Consider the following 20,778-nt stretch of genomic DNA (forward strand, 5'->3'; position numbering starts at 1 on the left):
ACATCGTCATCAGGAAGGATATTGTCTCTCAGGTAGTCCCGGATCTCGGAGATCCATGCATCGGGAGCTCCCTAAGTAGGTGGGAGTGGCTCCACGAGGTCTCTAGGATCCTTGACAGAGCTCACAACCCAGGGCGGGCACCACAGGTGGAATGCCGCCAGGACCACTAGCTTCGAGGTGCTAGCTTGATCCCCTTCACCCAGTTCAGCAGGCTGGGAGGTAGGTCTCAGCAGCCGTCTTTCGAAGATGCCCTCGGGCACGGGTGTCCAGGTAGATGCTCTCGCGGAGAGATCATCTGCTACTGAGTTGAGTTCGCGGGGAACATGTTGCAGTTCCAAGGCGTCAAAGTCCTTCTCGAGCTTCCTCACGTGGATGAGGTATGCCACGAGCTGGGGATTGTTGCAGCTGCAATCCCCTCGGACCTGCTTGATGATTAGCTGAGAGTCCCCCTTCACCAGAAGCTGCCGGACCCCCAGAGACAGGGCTTGTGTCAGGCCAAAGATCAGAGCTCCGTACTCTGCCATGTTGTTGGTGGCCTTGAATTGAAGGTGCACCATGTACTTCAGCTAATCTCCGTTTGGGTCGATGAGAACCATACCAGCTCCAGCCCACTTCTTGCGGACGGACCCGTCGAAGAAGAGTGTCTAGTGGGGCTCGGTGAAGACTAGTGTCCTGATTTTCGGCTCTGGGGGTCCGGCGTTGAAGTTCGGTCCCCAGAATTGCTTGGGGAAGGAGTCCATTCCGCTATAAAATCAGCCAGGATTTGGCTCTTGACTGCATGGCGAGGCTGGAAGTCCAGCTGGAACTCAGCCAGCTCTGCTGCCCACTTGGCGATGTTGCCCGTGGTGTTGGAGTTGTGCAGGATCGCTCTTAGCGGGTAAGAGGTCACTACGAACTCTCGGTGTGCCAGAAAGTAGTGGCGCAGTTTCCTGGATGCAATAAGTATGGCATAGATAAGCTTATGCATCTCAAGATACCTGGCCTTCGCCTCGTGGAGGACTTCACTGACGTAGTAGACCGGGTTCTGGACGGTCCGGACCCTGGTGACTGGGTCCGGCTCGCCTTTATCCACCACGTCAGGTCCTTGGGCCCCCAGCGGTTCTGGGTTCCCACTTGGTCGAGGCTCCTTCAGACCCCCTTGTCCGGGGTCCGGACCTTCAGGCAGAGGAGTGGCGGCCGGACCCCCATGTGTGGGGTCCGGACCATCATCCTTGGCCGGGGAGACCCTGGTGTTCCCCTGGCGAGCTTGCTCCGTCCTCTCGGCAACCAGCACCATGCTGACCGCCTCTGCAGACGCAGCAAGATACAGAAACAACGTCTCACCTGGCTCTGGAGCCACCAATACTGGCAGTGAGGTGAGATGCTGCTTCAGTTCCTGGAAGGCTTGTTCATCCTCTTCGGTCCAAAAAAATGGACCGGACCTCCTCAATAGCTTGAAGAAGGGGAGGGCCCTCTCAGCTAGCCTCGATATGAAGCGGCTAAGAGCGGCGAGAGATCCAGTAAGCTTCTGGACGTCCTTGATGCGGCCAGGAGGCCTCATCGCCTCGATCGCCTTGATCTTGGCTGGGTTTGCCTCGATGCCTCGATGTGAGACCAGGAAACCCAGCAACTCCCCTGCCGAGATGCCGAAGATGCACTTCTCGGGATTCAGCTTCGTGCGCATGGTGCGCAGCCGGTCGAAGACGAGGGATAGGTCCTCAACTAGTGTTGACCCTACCTTGGTCTTTACCACAATGTCATCAACATACACCTCAACAATATCTCTGACTAGATTACAGAAAGTTTTGTTCATAGCTCGTACAAACATGGGTAAGGCATTCTGTAGATCATATGGCATGACAATATAGCAATAAAACACATATACTGTTACAAAAGCAGTATGCTCCCTATCCTCTCTAGACATCTGAATCTGGTGGAAACCAGAGTATGCATCTAGGAAAGACAAAAGGTCACACCCAGAGGTGGAGTCCACAATCTGATCGATACGTGGAAGAGGATAGGGGTCTCTAGGACATGCCTTGTTGAGGCTGGTGTAGTCGATGCACATCCAAAGCTTCCCGTTGGCCTTTGGGACGACGACCGGGTTGGCCAACCACTCGGGGTGGTGGACCTCCTCGATGAAGCCGGTGTGTAGGAGCTTACGGACTTCTTCACGGATGAAGTTCTACCGCTCCACGAACTGCTTCCGAGGCTTCTGGCGCACCGGCGTGGCATCGGGGTAGATCCTCAGATGGTGCTCGATCACTTCCCTAGGGATCCCGGGCATCTGTGACGGTTCCCAGGCGAACACGTCGACATTTGCCCAGAGGAAAGTGATGAGCGTGTCTTCCTATTTCTCCTCCAGATTCCCCGCGATGCGGGTGGTCCTGGAGGAGTCCGCTCCGATCTGCAACGTCTTCTCGGGAACATCATCCGGATCAGACGGCCGAACCTTAGGCGCCTTTGCAGGCACCCTGGGTTGCGAGGTGGATGGGTCCTCCTCGGAACGTGCAGCCTCTGCTGCTAGAGTATGTAGTCTCTCAACTGCAGCGATGGCTGCGGTGCGGTCACCCCGCATGGTGAGGACACCGGCAGGGGAAGGCATCTTCAGGACCAAATACCCGTAATGGGCAGTGGCCATGAAGCGGTAGAGAGCCGGCCGGCCAATGATGGCATTGAACGGGAGGTTCACCTCCGCAACATCGAACTGGACGCTCTCTGTGTGGAAGTTCTCCTCGGTCCCGAACGTGACCGGTAGGGTGATGCTCCCCAGAGGGAACACCAGATGTGGGCCCACTCCGGAGAATGGGCGAGAGGGAGTCAGCTTGGACTCCGGGATCTGCAGCTGCTTGAATGCTGCATAGCTGATGACGTTGAGGCCAGCCCCACCGTCTATCAGCACGTGATAGAGCCTGACGTTGGATATGACAGGGGCGGTGACTAGAGGTAGTACACCAGCCCCAGCCATATTTTCCGAGCAGTCGGATGGCCCGAAAGAGATGGTGGTGCTCATCCACCTTTGGTGCGGCGCCGCCTTTGGGACCCCCGGCTTCACAGAAAGGACCTCTCGGCTAAGAGTCTTCACGTCACGCCGGGAGACAAGCTCCCAGCTTCTGTTGTACATTACGTACAGCTTCTTGCGCGGTCGTCGTTGTCGGAGTCAGAGTTGTCGTCGTGGTACACGCCCTTCAGCTCCCGAGTGGGGGATTGGTACCCCAGCTCCTTCTCCCCGGCAGCGGTCCCGCTGTCGGAGGCCTTCCCCTACCTGGCGCGCAAAATGTCGTGGTGTGGCAAACCACAGCCGGGTGGTGGAATGCACCCGCCTAAGCCCAGAGGGTGAGTACTCGGGGGTTAGCTAGGATTAGATCGATTTCGCTCAGGAACACGATGAACATAGCAGGTTTAGAGTGGTTCGGGCCGCCGGAGCGTAATACCCTACGTCTACTGTGTGTTGTATTGCTTGAGTCTGAAGAGCTTGGAGCTCCGTCCAGCATGCTCTGAGTGTGCTCAAGAGAGCCTACGCTGTACAGCGGGCGCCTCCCTTTTATATCTCAAGGGAGGCGCGTACATGGCCGTTGGGTCCCCGACAGGTGGGCCCAACGATGTAGTACAAGATAATGTACTGTTCATACATTATGGCGCTGCATGCTAAGGAGATCTCTGTCCTGGATTTCCTTGCCTGCCCTTGGAATCCCCCGTTCAGCATGTCCAGGCGATGTCTTGTCGAAACGGCGCCAGGCGTAGCTAGCGGCGTCGCCTGCCACGTAGCTGAATGGGCCGTGTAGCTTGCGGCGTAGGCGGCATGATGGAAAAGTGACGTGACGTCGTATCCAATTAATGCGGCAGACGGGCTCTGCGCGCAGGCGGCTGCACTGTGCACCTCGGTAATACGCGGTTTACAGTGAGGACTGACAAAGTCTGCCCCGCGAGCCGCGGCGGCAGAGCACGCCTCAACCACCCGCATTGAATGCGGTGGGTGGGCGAGTCTTCCAGCGGAAGGCTCGCGCTCGCGCCCGCACCTGCGGGACACGTGGTGGCTCCGGACCCCCCCCCCCCCCCCCCCGCCCCCGGCGGTATGTTAGTTCTACGCGCGTGGGATGTCCGGACGGGCGCGAGGTCCCGGACCCCCCATGGGGGTCCGGGATCTCGGCGGTTGGCTCGGAGCTTCCCTTCCTCAAGGACACGTGGCGTCTCCGGACCTGTCCCTGAGCGGGGAGAGGGTCCGGGGCCGTTGGCCCGGTGAGGTAAGAGCCTGACCTGTGGGCCCTGGCTGCTCCGCCCTTTATCGCGTAGTTACGGATGACTACGCGAGTCCTGCCTTACTGCAGTAGAAGTGGGTATCCCTGCTACAGGGTATCGACAAGGTGCATCATAATATCTATGAATCTTTAAAAGTCAAAACGATTTACATTTTGGAACGGAGGGAGTAAATAATTATAATAATGCACGGCAGCTTTCTCCACCCAATAAGCATGTAGGAGCGAAGTACTTGATGAGTAAAAGACACTTCTTTATTCAAAGCACCAGGGCAAGACGAAGAAGATTTTTGTTTTTTAGGACAAGACGAAGAATATTACATGCATTTTAATTTACTGCAGACAGCACATGCTGATAAAAAAAATTATCATTGGGCACCCTTGAGAGACTTGATCGCCGACAAGATACTGGCAAATACACCAATGACGGTGAAAACCCCCAGGATGGTCTTCCAGTTTTTGCGAACGAATGCGTACCCCTTAATCCGCATCGGCCTCTTGATCCTGTAACTCTCAATCTGCAACATGAGGTTGTCACAGGAGAGTCCGAGGGGCAGGCTCTTAAGGCTGGCGAAGAAGTCGAGCGCCTTCTTGTTCGTGAGTCCTGCCCCTCGTAGAATACCCTTTGTTCCCAGGTGGTGCACGTCCTCCTTCCTATGCACCAACATGCAGAGCAGGCGGAGGTACGAGCAGACAGCAGAGTCGTCTTCAAACTCCACCTCGTCGCCCAAAGAATTTGGGGTGGTGCATACCTCAAGCGCCGCCATGTTCACGAGCAGGTTTGCGTGTAAATCGTTCAGAGACAGCGGCGCCATGGAGAGCACCGCGAAAAAGATCGGTTTCTTAGTGAGGCCCATGTCAGCAAGCTCATTTGTTTTGTTGGCTCTGAGATTGATGCCCATTTTGGCAATCTCCATGGCACTAACTGAGACTGCTGCCGACTTTATTTTCTCTACTCCACCAGGCACCTTGGTTCTGCTTCTTCCTACAATGTAGAACCGGAGGAGGCCAAGGAGATGCGGGGGTCCGTAGGTTTCATCCAAGACAGCATCACCTGCAGGCACTTTATAATAAACCCTGTCTTGCAGACGGCCGTCTTGCCACTTCCATATAGAGACGAAATCCGCCAAGGGCACGGACGTGTACTTGAGGAGTGCGTCCACCACCGGCCAGGGGATCTGGTTCTCGAGCAGCATGATGTCATGAGCGATTTCATCGGCACTGGAATTGAAGAAATTACACAGAAACTTGTCGCATTCCATGCCCGAATAGTTTAGCATGTACATGACCAAGAAGCACGCGTCAAAGAACATGATATGTAGGAAGTCGTCATCATCGCCGATACCTTCCATCACGTCCTTTCTGTAGAGGCGGCGGGCACCGATCTCCCTCGCGGCGGAGACGACCGCGGAGTACATTTCCTGGGCCGAGCGGCCCGAAGTTTTGATGCAGTGGTAAGCAGCCGCATGCTTCACATTCTCGGCATGCATGAGCTCTTGTCGACCGTGGTGGTAAGGGCCAATGGCCACAATCGTCGGGACGGTATACCAATTGCCGAGAGCTTTGATGCTTCCAGGGTACCTATGGATCTTCATTTCCATCGTGCCGATATTATCCTCAAACTTGTGGGCTGCTTCCTGGAACACCTGAATTGGATTATTGTTGTAGGACTCCTGTGCTGCTGCTTGCTCAACATTAATCGGACCGTCATCATGCTGTATGGATGCAGCATAGCAGTTGTACTCAACAAGCTGCTGCTGCCATCTGGTGGAGCTACTAGGGACATATGGCTAGAGTCTCCACATACCAGCAAATATGTCAATGTACGTGTAGCGAACATAGCCTGATAGTCAAGTGTTCGAGTATAATTTTGGTGATTCATGACAACATGATCAATGGGACTAACCATATTGATTAAGCATGTCTTTGTAGGCATTCTAGGTCCCATGAATGTTACCACGAATTAAAGTCAAGATACCACGGTTTAGACATAGCAAAATCCCAGACTTAACTCTAAGTGATGGTAAGTTGAAGACGCAAAGAAACAGCAAAAAGTCACCGTCGGATGAACCGATGGTACCCTAGAAGAAGCTTCGGTGCAAGCGCCGGAGGAACTGGTACACTGCAGGAAGACTGGAGTCAACTGACACCGTCGGATGAACCGACGGTCCGGTTTCTAGAAGCGCCGGATGAATTCCAGAGGCAAAGAGTCTGAAGACGGAGGCGTCGGATGAACCGACGGTCCATTGGTGGGAACCGTCGGTCTATCCGATAATTTATGGAGTCAAGACAGAGAGGTTTTGGTCACAGAGTCTTCAGCACCGGATGAACCGACGCAACATCGGTGGAAGCATCGGATGAATGACGTCAGCAAGTTTCAACGGTCAAATGACGTAGAAGGCAATGGCTAGTAGCACCGGATGAACTGACGCCCTGGAAAAGTATAGCGTCGGTCCGACGGTACACAGAAAAGACTAGCCATTGGAGCAACGGATCTATGGATGCCTTGGGCTATTTATACCCCTTCAATTCGGTCATTTGGGGTTGCTGAATTGTGTGGAAGTGCAGAGGAGACGAAGACACATTGAAGACCATCTCCAATTGCTTATCCATAGGCTTTGCACGCTTAGTGTGTGTAGTGCTAGCATTGGCTTAGTGCTGAGTGAGATGCAAGGTGTGTCTGCCTTGTGAGGTGATTCTCGAGTGAATCAAGGTGTACAAGGAGTGCCGGAGCCTTGTGGCTCTCCGGCAATCATCTTCAACCCTCCGACTTGGTGTGGTGCAGTGAAGACACTTTGTGCGGGGGACGTGGAGACCCCCTTCCTTAGTGGAGAAGCTCCTTAGTGGAGGCGGCATCAAGGTGACCAAGGCGGCTTGGCGAGTGCCTAAGTGGCGAGCCTTAGTGGCGAGTCAAGTGGCGCGCTTGGAAGAGACTTGGTGACCGGGAAGCAATACTCTTGTGTGAGTTCTTCAACAACGTGGACTAGGGGTGGCTAAGTGCCTACCGATACCACGGGATAAATCGTGTGTCAAGAGTTTGCTTCCTCTCATCCCTCCTTTACGTTTCCGTATTTCTTACTTGCAATCGTGTGTGCCTTTACTTTCATAGAGTAGTTCTGGATAGGATTGGCTATAGGTTGCAAAACACTTTGGGATGAGGATTGATCACTAGAACTTTGCCTTAGTTGCACATCTAGTTAGATGTTCTAGTTTTTATTTATGCAAAAATAGTGGAGCCTATAGGTTAAGATTTTAAAATTGCCTAATTCACCCCCTCCCCCTCTTAGGCCAACGGAGCAATCGATCCCTTACAGTACGACGCGTACTCTACAGGGGATCCCAAACTTATTCATTTGCTGATTCTTCAAAGGTTCTTGCCGCAGCGGGTTCCGTAGACGATGCTCCAACCGGCAAGCTACTAACTTGCTCAAAGTACTCTATGCAAACAGCCGACTGCACAAGAAAATTTGAAATGAAGAGTCAATTAAGAGAGTTAGAGCATCTCCAGCAGTTTGGAAAATCGAGTTGCCATCTTTGATTTTTGGCAAAAACGTTAAAAATACTCCTCCAACAGTTTGGCAAAAGACTTGGCAATTTTTGGCAACTTGGGAAAAACCAGCCTCCAGCGCGTAAATATACGCGCGCGGCACGCGGTTGTCATCGTGATTTCTAGTCAGGTGGGAGGGTGAAAAAAGAAATAAATAACAGAGAAGGGTTCCTGATTTAAGTTTTCAAGAGGTGGAAGAGTATAAATATAATTTTGTTTCTCTCTCAGGGTTCCTGATGTAAGTTAGATCTGGATTTGGCAAGTGAATTATGCCAAACTGTTGGAGATAAGCTCTTTTTTTACATGGCATATCTTTTTAGAAGTTGACAAAACACAAGATATGCCAAGTAAAATATGGCAACTCTTGGAGATGCTCTTAGAAACACATCACAGAGAAACAAGCATCTCCAAGAGTTTCCTATTTTTAACTTGACAAATCTTGTGATTTGCTAACTCCTAAAAGATTTGTCAAGCTAAAAAAAGAATGCATCTCCAAAACTTTGCTATTTTTAACTTGCCAAACTATTCTTTCTATTTTATACATTTGCATCAGGAACCCTTCTCTATTTTTTATTTCTTTTTCCACCCTCCCACCTGGCTTCACGTGCGCGAGAAACGCCGATACCAAGCCGAGTACGCACGCGTATCTTTGCGCTTTGGAGGAAGGTTTTTCCCAAGTTGTCAAAAATTGTCAAGTCCTTTACCAAACTGTTGGAGGTGTGTTTTCAGCATTTTGCCAAAAATCAAGGATGCCAACCCGATTTGACAAACTGTTGGAGATACTCAACAAGCACACTCTGACCCATAGTAGAATGCCATTTATAATATTAAATAATAATGGTTAATTAGTAAGAGACCAAAGAAAGATGACAAGGAAGAAGACTACTTACCGCAGGACTGAAGATCAGTAGTGTGCATCCTTACTTGTCGACGCTCCTCTTATTTATAGAGCTTTATCAGTTCCCGTGGCAGCTGGCCTTATCATCTAACGTTGGCACCAATTGATTTATTAATTTATGACTACGTTTATAGATGTCCTGATGCACACTATATGGTTGGTAGTACCTACTTTCTTGGTACACATAAACCTTGTGTCGGTGCCGACGGCGGTGATGGCTTTTGGCATCCCAAACCTTCTTGGATATATCGTTGTGGGGCTGTTTTCCCTCACAATCATTATTGGTACCTCAAGTGAAAAACTCAGTCTCGGTTCTACCAAATGGCACCGGCGGCATTCTCTACATTATTATTCCTACCGACAGTACGTCGTCTCTTTGGAAGCATTGTTGCAGCGTGAGGTCAAGGTTTTGGATATTTTGTGAACAGTGGATGGACACAGTAATAGATACTCACTCCATCTAACAATAATGCAACTCTCGCTTCCCGAAAAGTCAACCAATTTTAAGTTTTACCAAATTTATGCAAAATAAATATTTACGTTACAAAATAAACATTAATAGATTAATCTATTTGGAGATATGAATGTCAGTACAGTTCTTGTACTTTTGCTCAAATTTGAAACTATTCACTACCGGAGGATGGACCTTTCGAGCCGGTCCGTGACCTCCCTTAGGTGCCTGACCGGTACCACTTAGTTGGTACTTAAATGCCACGCTATTTAGTACCGGTCGAATTAGTGCCAGTTGATTTTAGTAAACTGTGGGCCATTTAGTGCTACTTGATTTTAGTAAACTGTAGAAGGCAGTTTAGTACCAGTCGATTTTACTAACCAGTACTAAAAAGGTTATTCATTTTGTTTCTATATATGTATTCCTTTCATTTTAATTCGTATGTTAATTCATATTCGATTCATATGCAGTATATGTTTGCGTGTAGCAGTAATATTACGCTAATAATATGGATCTAGCATAGTAAAGGTTGCATATATTGTATTTATACAATTTATATACACTTCAAAAGTTACAAGTATTCCAAATATGCACTATGCGTCATCATTCGAGTCCCTGATTGGATGAAGTTGACCTACACTTGTTCCATTGTAAGAAAACTCTCCCTTTGAATTTACGACCTCCTCCAAAAGGAAACTACATAGTTATTCATGAATTGCCCTTAGTCGTTCTGGGACCATGGGTTCTTCTCTCATGTCATAAATATGTCACGTGCAAATTAACATCATCAATTTAAAGCAATATTTGTGCAGAGTGAAAATGTATGAATTGTGCTGCGTACTCTATCTTCTTGATTTGTAATTTTCTTGTGACCCATAAAGCTGTCAATGAACTCCCAACAGCATTATCCACATAAGTTGTTTTCATACTCCTGTCTCAAACACTAAATATGAAAAAAATATGTTATGAAATATTCAAGCTGTCGTGGTTTTTAAAGAAATGACATTAAATGTTCAGATTTAATTCATACCGAAAAGTTATCCCTGATATGAAGTTATTCCTGGAACTATCCTAAGTTTTTTGTATGAAGCAAGCCCATAACATGTTAAGCGTGTCTACGAGGCTTTGGTACTCTGATTTTGGTTTCTTCTTCGGGTCCAGCACCGTAGCTTCGATTAATCTTGATTGCAAGTAATATCGAATGGAAGGTGTTCATATTTATATACACAACAATGTTAAATATACATAGTAAGTTGTACGGCAAACATATGAATTGTATGTGTTGCTGAGTATCTAGGAAGTTATAAATAGTCTTCAAGGTCCTATTTGGCCATTCCTTGTTTATGACATGCGGGTCCATGAAGCTGACATGGTAGACCTATTTTCTTTGGCACTCTTGAATCTCCATTCTGAATGATACAAAATAAGAGAGGGGGTGAGACTGCGCACATTTAATGTAGGATCTAAGATGTAGAAAATGAGAGCAAACACTTGCATAACCCCCACACTAATGAGGGACTTGTCAAGGGCGTCTTGATGGTACAAGAACCGTAGGCTTTCAAAATCAATTCATATGTCATCAATCTCTCAAATGTAATCACAATCTTGAACCCAAGCAACGAACATGATCCATCCATCTACAACTGCCTCCATATATCATTTGTGAAATGCATATATTTTTGTTGGCGGATGATGCAGTGCTGCCAAGGCACCAGTTCTTCTCCAAGAGCGAACACCGCATTTGTTGGTATTTCCTAACATCACTACTAGGTGGCGCTTCGCCCTAGCGTCAATACAACCTGATGGTATAGCTATGACCACGAATGAATCCACAAGCACGGGTATATCGTTGTAGCACTTCTCTCAAAGAGTATTCCAAGGGCATCGAATCTAAGGAACGTGTGCACTATCTTCTATTCTAGTCTATGGTCTAAGGACACAACTCTATAGGACGAAGATGGTAGAGAGGATCCCGCAGATAGTCAGAAAAGTTAAGATCGGTCTCTTTGGTATTTTCTCTCGCTTCGGGCACTGGCTTACCATGGAATACAGGCGCCTCCGGCTAATGGCTCTATGCTATATCCAAATGTGGAGTACAATGGACCAACGGCTGTCACTACCGCGGCCTACCTCTATCTATCTGTGGGATACAAGGCAAATGAAGGATAACCCGTAATCTAGACATCATGTCTACACTACCGATCACTACTATAACACGACTATGTCTGGCGTCCTATAGCAACACTATAGCACTCCATACGAGTACTGAGTGACAAACCCGCGAGGAAGAGACTAGAACTCACTCTACTACACGACTATCAATGGCAAAAGGATCACGAATGCAACTTACAGATCATGAATAAGTAGCAGCATCCGTAGTGGTTCGAACTTGAGGAGAGACACTAGTGAAACCGGCATGTTCCCAAGCTACCCCCCTCACTGTTTTCCTACTCTCTAAGGCAAGCCAGCACCTAGACTATATAATGGGGATGTCGTCCCCAAGAGAAACCTTGACGAGAAAAGTTGGAATTGGAGAAAGAAATGTGATCTATACTAGCCTCCTCCCATTCTATTTGTAGGTGTGACGCACCGGGGATTCGACGGGGGGCGCCAAGGCTTCTGGTGTGCAAGGCGGTAACTCCTTCCACGGTCGGCTGGAGGCGAACGAGCCCACCTGGGGTTCAGCTGAACTTGGGGTTCGGTTGACCCTAGGTCGGTGCCAATTGCACCGCCTTTCGTCATGCAACTTCCAGGTGGGTCCAAGGTTGGGTATGGGTGTGTACACAGTGTTTATTTCCCGTTTGCTCCCGGTTGCGGGCCCTTGTACTGTATCCATGTCCTTGCTTGTGATTGGTTGAGAGTGTGCTTCTTTGCCTCTTGTGGGTCATGGATCCACGTGTTGCTTACATGGCTGCCTCCCATTGGTTGAGGCTGAATAGCTTTGGATCAGTAGGGTGTGCTTTCTCTCATTTGTGAGCTAAAACACCTGCATACCAATATTCATCGACACTTGTGGAATTCGTTAGTAATAACTCCTACCACTAATGTTGATGCTCATATTTTATGTGTTTATGCAGGAGTTGACAACATAAAATAGGTAGTGAACAGCCGTCAACAACATCCAGTAGCCTTGAGGGGACGTCGACGAGGAGGCTAGGAGATGGCACAGTGCTACTGCTGATGGCGCTGATGGCCTTGCTGTGCTGATGGATCTCCGCCTAATATGGTTTTTTCTATATGATACAAATATATTATTCAGAATCATATATTGGTTTGTTTTGGGTTATGGTTTGTAAATAACACATGCAGATAATTTAGATTTGCATTGAGAGTTATTTTGTGCCATTTTTTTAACAATAATAGATGTAGACCATTAAGTGGCAAATTTAAGTGGTTATTACAAGTTATTTTATAATAATAGGTGGGTAATTTAGATAAATATTATGGATTACTTTAGATTATTTTCCTAATGGCAGAGTTGAATAATTGAAATTTATATACACAGTGTTACTTTAGTCATATATTTTCATAGTGACAAGAGTATTAATTAACTTTGTTGGCAGAAACTAAGTATCACTTAGCCACAACCAGCCACAATCAGCCTGTATTCATGACAGAATAGCAAGAACGAGGCAAGCTATGCATCTACCCTACTTCATGGAGATTTTTGTCATTGCTGCTTGGGAATTATGGAATCTTCGGAACGAGAAGATTTTTGAAAGGAATAGCCTCAATTCGAGTCTTTGGACTGTGCAGTTAAAGAAGCAGATCCTCCGTCAACTTCAAAGAGTTAGAGAGGATTTTAGATCCATAGTTGTACAATGGCTTCAAACAATTTGGTAATCCCTTCCCTGTCCCCCTTCTTGTAAGTATGTACCCTGTAAATATTTTTCTTCTCCTTTTTAATATATTTGCTGTGGGGATCTCCCCCACAGTCCGCTTTAAAAAAAAGAGTATTAATTAATATGTAGGCTTCGGATGAATTTAATGTATATGGTCATTAGAACTTTGGAATTGATCATAGCTTGATGCTTCCAGTAAATCTTTTTTGAAAAATATTTGTTTCAAGCACTTCTTGTGAGTGTTAATTAATATGTAAGCTTTGAGATTGCATTAAATGATGAATGCAGATGCCTTCCAGTTCATGTGGTACAACAATCGAAGTATTAAGTCATGTCCTTGATTTTGTGCGTAATTAGTGCATGGAAAATTTGATGTACATTTGCAAGATATATTCATGAGTCTTGTTAGTTATCAGGAATAATACATGCATCTTTGGTACAGATAGACTACATAAGGGAACTAACGGAAAACAGAGGAGCAACGCCTAAGTTTATAGAGCACCCAGGGCAAGGTTTGGCAAGCAATTCTTTTGAATTTTTTTTTGGTTCACTCGCAATAATTGAACTGGAGGGGTAATGTTCAAGCTGCGTTAAGGGTGATTGTGTAAAGCAATATGGGGGGTTTACCTGCAGGTTTTCCAGTGACAGAGTAGAAACAAAGATGCTCACAAAATAAATGGCCAGAAAACGAGATGGTTGAGATGCTGGAATGGTCCAAGCAAAGTATCTCTAATAGACGAAATCTGACCCAGCCATCGGGCCGGAATCGAGCCCAGGATGAGCCACGTCTCCATTAATCTTGTCCGTTCGATCGCTGTCCCATTTAATCCTGCGGCCAAATAACAAGCTAGCGCCAGATCCCACTTCCAGCTACTTCTTGAACACATGTCGTTCGGACGACTCTAGTAAATCCTAGGGGCACTTCCCCTTTCACAGCTCTCGCATATTCTCTTCCAATCGCAGCACACTTGAAACTCCCTTCCCCTTACTTAGAAAGTAAATGGCCAACGATTGTTGCTAGATTTATCCTACACCACTTCTATGTCGAAGCCGGTTTCTAATAAAAGATTGTTACTCCATGATTACTAATAAAAGTTAAGGACAAACTCTATAAAATGCAGGAGTTACTTGAAGAAACTAGTATTCACATATGGCAAATTATATGTGTTGCAATCTCACAAACTAAAAAAAGGGACTGAAAATGTTGATCGAAAATCACGATGGAACATGTGGAGCAATCGCTAAAAATATTATATATAACAAAATACTCGGAATGATTTGATTTTCGAATTACCACATATATTTTAGAACTAACTTTTGTTTTCTACAATTAAAGATGGACATACCTCAATTCCAATTGTACAAGGAAAATTAAATTACATTGAAATCACATAATCTAATGCTACCAAAAATATCTCAAATGTATATATATTTCTTCATAAAAAGTCTTATTGCTAATGCATACTAATGGTTGATATGATTTAGAAGGCACGTATAAACAATTGAATAGTATTATGATGCTTGCTGTTTTTCGACCATACAAACCCTGGCTATGAAGCGGAGGGCGCGACAAAGTCGCGCCAGGTTTCTAGTGGCAAATTTAGAGAGCTCAACCCTCAAAGAGGCGTTGCTCTTCGCGTGCAGACACAATGCATTGGCCCGGAAAGTATCTTGTCCACATTACTACAGTGACGAGGGCACCAACATCATCCACAGTTTCGTCGGCTTGAAAGCTGAAACGACCAAGGCATGTATAGTCAAATTTGAAACTCAAGTGACCGTTCCTAGCCGACTTGGTTATTAGGTCTTCGGTTCAACTCCCTGTGAGAACAAATTTTATAATTTTTTGACTTTTGTGGGAAGATTTAAGATGGAGTATACCAAATTTAAGGATTTCCTTGACTTTTGTGAGAAAGTCTCGTCTACAATGCTGTAACATCCCGAAAACTCACCAAAGTAAATCGTGCGCTAAAATTGTTTTTCGTCGTTGAGCTCGACCCCTCCTAAAACCCTGAACCCTAGCCTCAGAATTTCTTCTGAACAACCCGACACCCGAATTCAATCCGCGTCCCATCTTTCCCCATCCAACGCGACGCGTCGCGACCGGCCGCCGTGAATCTCGCCCCCTCTTTTTCCCTCTCTCCTTTTTCCTCCATCCCCTCCTGGCCGCGTGCCCCACCTCCCGTGGCCCGCGCGCGTGACGACGCCACGCGTGGCCGACCGCGGCCGCAGTCGCCGCTGGCGCGCACCGCCCCCCCCTCATTTTTCTCTTCCCTCCCATTTTTTTTCTTTTCTTTTCCTCTATTTCTTTTTCCTCTTTTCTCTTTTCTTTTTCTCCTTCCTTCTCTTTTCCCTCTCTCTTCTTCCTCCCCGAGCGCGCAAAGCCCGGCCGGCCCTTTGCTCCCGCGCGCGCCTCCTGCACCGCTCGCGCACCAACGCTCCCGGCCGTGCGCCGCGCCGCGCCAAGCCGCCCTGAGCCGCGCCCCGACGCCCCTAGCTCTCTGCCCTGCATTCACGCCCCTCACGCACGCGCACGCACGCGTGCCCCGCATCGTGCCACCTCGACGCCGGTCCGCGCGCGCCGTCCACCGCCTAAACCCGCTTGCGCGTGCACCGCGTGCCCGCACCCCCCCCCCCCCGCCGCTGCGCGCCGAGCCGCAGCGACGCGAGCACCGCCGAGCCACGTGCGCCGCCCACCGAGACACCGCTCGCCGACGCCGCAGCTCACGCCGCCTTGACGCGCGCGCGCGCACGCGCACCGCGTGGCCGCGACGCGTGCTGACCCCGCTCGCCCTGATTCCAGGCCCGCCCGCGCACACGCATCCCGCCCCCGCCTGTGCCCTGCCAGCGCACCGCACGCGCGGCCCTGTGTGCGGCCCCTCGCCGGGACGCCATTAATGGCCGCCCGCGGACCTCGCTGAGCCGGCCACCCACCTGCACCGACCTGCGCAAACTATAAAAGGCCCCCCCGGCGTCGCCATCGCCCCACAACACCGTCCTCCACCACCAGCGCCCTTCCTTGCTCCCCTAGCGCCGCCGCCACCACTTTCCCCAACCGCCGCCGCCCTCTCTCGCCGAGCCGCCTCTGCGCGCCACCCTAGCTCAAGGTGAGGCCGAGGATCGGTCCCCCGTACCCCCCTCTCCCTTTTCCCCCGGTCCACGGCCACCCCCGGAGCCCGGAGCGGCCGGATTGACCGCCGCCGGCGAACCGGCGCCCCTCCCCTGTTCTGCGATGGGAGGAAGGGGATGAGTGGCCGTTTTACCTTTTGGCCCCCCTCTCCTCCCATTTTAGTAAAGAAACCCCTTCCCCTTTTTGCCATATTACAAAAAGAACCCTGCCCTTTGTTCTAATTTCAAGTGAACCCTTCCACATAAAAACATAATTCTAAGTATACCCTTGACCCCTCCAGTTTAGTCCAAAGGTTTCTAGAAATTACAATTAGGCCCCTGCCTTCTCAAGAAATAATTACCACTAGGTCCCTGATTCCTGATCTAGCCCCTGAACCCTTACAAAACCTATCATTTCATGCGCCAAAACAACTTCGATCGACCCCAAACTTTACCATGCCATTTCTAATATAATTTTGGGCCGTACCTTTAGCAAACCACTCAAAGATGTTACTTCTAGCTCCATATTTTATGTGTTCCCGATCCGAGCTCAATGATAAACTTCTATTTTCTGTGTTTTGATTGGATGCTTGTTTGTGTGCGCTGTAGACCACGGAGTGAACGAAGGAGAGCCCGTCAACGAGCAGTACTGTGAGCAGGAGAACGAGGACCCATTCCGCGACCCCGAGCCCGAAGGACGGGACCTCCCCGAAGGCTTCGAAGACGGCAAGTTTAATCCCATCCTTTGATGCATGTTTCTGTCCTAGTGTTTATAAACACAACCCAATGGCCTGCTTTATAAAACTGCATATGTTTTGCTTGCATGAAAACACGGTTGGATAGCCACCCCTTGATTTGTGATGACCATTCCTTGACTACCTAGATTAATGTCTGATTTTACTTGGACGTTAATCGATATTAGAACGCTTAGGACTTTACTCATAATATGATTTATTTTATAAAGAAAATGTGTGTGTGTGGGAAGGGATAAAATGTGGATTTTTGAAAGATGAGTATGGACGGGATGGGCGGCATTTCTGTGTGAATTGCCGATTGGTGTGCTTGTGCCTGTGTGGCAGGGCAAGGAAGGGAGATATCCATCTTGTCGTGTTTAAGGACCGAGTTGGTGTGTCATCTCACCTAACTCCACTATCGTGCAAACCACTCGACCGTTGAATGGGCAACGGCGTAGCATAAATCCCACTAGTTGGTGTGATAGCCATCAGGAGGGCTGAGAGCAACGGGTGACCAAGGAGCAAGGATATGCTCAGTGTGACTTATACTTTGGTTATACCTCCGAGTTAGGTCGATGACCCCTTGGTGAATCCCGTGATGGCTAGTCAGGCTTAGCTAAGGTGGGTAATGGCTATGTTGGGATCTACACCGACACGACGGTGTTCGAGTTGTGGTATCCTACTTGTGGGTAAAGTTGCACACCTCTGCAGAGTTAAAAGCTATTCTAATAGCCGTGCCCACGGTATTGGGCGAGTTACGGTGTGGTCACATAACTAGTGTTTCTTGGGATGGGCTGGTGTGAGTTGTTTTGGATTTGTGTCCGGCAGTTGTGCTGTGTGCTACGACGGACGGGGAGTCCGGTAGCAGTTTAAAACTTGAACTCCGTGTTACTACAAAAACTGATTTCAAAAAGGTTTTCTGTTAAATAGACCCCTGCATAAAATATTGTTTTTCTGCAAATTAAACCGCAACCTTATCCTTGATTTACCCATGCATGTTATTCTGATATAATCCCCTCCGTGGGTGTGGTTGGACTTGCTGAGTACGTTTGTACTCACCCCATTCTTACTTTTTACAGAAGAAGATCCAGACTTCATACCAGACGACGCCGAGTAGGGTTATCGTTCTGCACCCAACCTTGCCTGTGGAACCGGCCCTATACGAGATGCCTCCGCTGTCGCAATACTCTGAGCCCGTGCTAGACCCCATGTGGTTTGCAGTCTGGTGTTATGTTGTAGCTTGGTTAATTATTATCATTATCTGTATCGAGTGTCCTCCAAGGTTTGTACGGTTTTGAACCATCTGATGTAATAAATGTGGCATCAGCCTCCTGGGACTGCTGTTTTGTATCACATTTAAGTTCCCTCTTATGAGGGGACGCTTCAGGTGGTATCAGAGCCGTAGGTTGGCCGTAGGACGTGACCCTAGGAGCGAAACCCGTTTTCAGCCCCTTTACCTTAGGACTTTTCTATCTTTAATCCTTTCCTCACACAAAAACTTACCTTTGGTTCTTGCCCTGTTCCAGATGGCTGACAATGGATGGATCGGCGGAATCTGTTTCGCAGAGCCCGGCCTTCCTAAGTTGTTGATACTCAGCCTGAAATGCATCGGAGTTGTGGACCCACCAGAGTTTCTCTATCGAGAGTATGACTCCAAGGGCACTCTTCGGTGTGACCTGATGATCTTCATAGCAAGAAGCACCCGCTATCCTGATGTGGACCCTTGGTTCATCTCCACCACTGGATTCCGTTTCCCGGACACCTATCGGAAAGCCCTGCGACGGCTCCGAATGATCTACAAGCATCACCTTCAGCGGACTCCTATGGGGTTCTTTCCGCCAACTGAAGGAAGAGGATGCACCTGGATCGCCCGGATGAGAGGACTCGAAAGGGAAGAAGAAGACCTGGAAGACACAGTATCCCACCTATCCATCTATCTCACCGGCCTGGATGAGCTCTACCGCGAGCAAGCAGCACAACTAAAGCAACAAGTCCGCAGAGCAGAAAAGGCAACCCAGGAGCTAGAAGAACAACGGACGAGAACCGTACACGCCGAGTATTCCCTGGCTGCCCTCCAAGTCCAAATGGAAGAAAAAGAGGCAGAACTGGAAGAGCAACAGGCAAGAGCCACACGCGCCGAGAATTCCCTGGCCGCTCTCCAAGCTCGGATGCAGAGGTACGAGGCTCGCTGGGGAATAGGTGGATGGATAGAGGAAGACGCAGAAGAAGAATCCGAAGAGGCTCAATGGGACGTAGTCATTCAGACCGAAGAAGAAGAACCCATGGAAACCCATTGGGATGTTGGTACTCAGATCGAAGAAGAAGAACCCGAAGAAACCCATTGGGATAAAGGTACTCAGACTGAGGATGACATGACGGATCAGTATCTTCCACTGAAGAAGCGCTCCCTTAGGATTGAGGAAGAATCCCCATGATAGGAGTAGTCTCCAAGCTAGAACCCTTGCTCTAATAATCATGTACCCATGAAGTTTGTACCCCACTATGATGCCATAAATAAAAATCATCTACCCCTTTTGTGTACCTCAAATAATCGTGCAAGATCTTCACCCTATCTTTGTTTTCAGATGGCTGAGGAAGGATGGACCCAGGGCGACTGCCAAGCTGCGCATGGCTTCCCCAGCCTGTTGATCAACGCCCTGGAGAGCCTTGGCGTCACGGAACGCCCAAGGTACTACAGCAGAGAGTACGAACATCATGGCACTCTCCGCTGCAGGGTGATCCTAGTCATCACCAGAAGTGATCGCTACCCCGACATCCAGTCATGGCGAGTGACCGCTACGGGATTTAGGCACCAAGACACCTATCCCTTGGCCATCAGAAAGACACTCCGCTACCTGTGCCGGATTTTCGAAGAACACATAGCACCCACACCAATGAGGTTCTTTCCGCCGGCCATCGGAACCCCTGTTTGGGAAGCTCGCATGAGAAGTCTGGAACGACGCCGCCATGAAGAGGACCCTCTGTACCAAGTGGCTAACTACCTAGCCGCTTTGGATCATCTCTTCGATGAACAAGCCCACCTGCTGAGGGAGCAGACCCATCGTGCTGAGCAAGCTGAACTCGCGGTGAGGCTCCAACAGGTCCGAGCAGCCCAAGCCGAGGCAAGAGCCGCAGCCGCGATCAGCAGTGAAGCAGTTGCACAGGAGAGTCTCAGACAAGCCCGAGACCGGTGCATGCAAGAATGGACCAGAAGTGGGACACCAGTTCCGGCCATCGAAGAAGACCGTGTTCTACTCGGGACGCCTGTCATAGGATGGGGAACGCTCTTTGAAAGCCCTCAAGCCCCAACCGAGAACCCTGGAAGGTCTAACACCGCCACCTCAAGAGAAGTTGCTGCTCAGCCCCAAGAGAACGGGAACCCGGAGGACAGCGAGCCTTTTGTTTCCCCGGAAGCACGTACCGCCCCAGAAGAAGACTCGCCCCGCGAGTAGTATGTCCAACCCTACCCTGTTGTTGTACCCTTCTAGCCCTTTCGGTTTAAGTTGTATCCCTAGTTTGAACCTGTACCCGGACGTGTAGTACGCATTCTAGTCGTGTCCCCGTGTTGTACCCTGCCTCGCTTTAGTGAAGGTTGCTTGTTTGCCTTGTTGTGTGCTTGTTGTGTGTGTGCCTTTCGGCAGAAGGTTAATTCTGCCTTTTTCAAAAATACGAATTAAACAACTTAAACATCACCTAATCCCAATCTCACAAGAACCCTACCCAATCTGCAGATGGTTTCTCGAAGCATCACGAGGGCCTCCCGTGTCAGGGACCCTGCAGCTGCTGATGCAGGAGTGCGTCCTAACGGGCAAAACCATCCTCAGGAAGAACAAGAAGTGAGTCAGGGCAAAGGAGAAAATCATGATGCATAGCTGCCACCACCACCACCACCACCCTTCGTGGACCTGGCACAAATAATCCATAACCAGACTCTCATACTGGAGACACTGGCCAATGCTCTAG

General features: G+C 49.0%; 1 protein-coding gene across 1 annotated transcript; it reads right to left on the minus strand.

The window, feature by feature from the left end:
* Positions 1–4,510: 4,510 nt before the first annotated feature.
* On the minus strand, positions 4,511–11,657 carry LOC120683974 (UPF0481 protein At3g47200-like). The gene is made up of 2 exons (XM_039966057.1): positions 8,673–11,657; positions 4,511–7,688 (listed from the first exon to the last, which is right to left on the minus strand). The coding sequence occupies exon 2, from the start codon at positions 5,834–5,836 to the stop codon at positions 4,604–4,606; it is 1,233 nt and encodes a 410-aa protein (XP_039821991.1). The 5' UTR covers positions 5,837–7,688; positions 8,673–11,657; the 3' UTR covers positions 4,511–4,603.
* Between the last annotated feature and the right edge of the window lie 9,121 nt (positions 11,658–20,778).

Source organism: Panicum virgatum, chromosome 7N (assembly GCF_016808335.1).
Source record: "Panicum virgatum strain AP13 chromosome 7N, P.virgatum_v5, whole genome shotgun sequence".
Classification (NCBI taxonomy): domain Eukaryota; kingdom Viridiplantae; phylum Streptophyta; class Magnoliopsida; order Poales; family Poaceae; genus Panicum; species Panicum virgatum.

What these genes read in the sequence shown, in the direction of transcription:
- LOC120683974 (XM_039966057.1), bottom strand. Translation starts at nt 5,836, where the DNA reads ATGGAAATGAAGATCCATAGGTACCCTGGAAGCATCAAAGCTCTCGGC.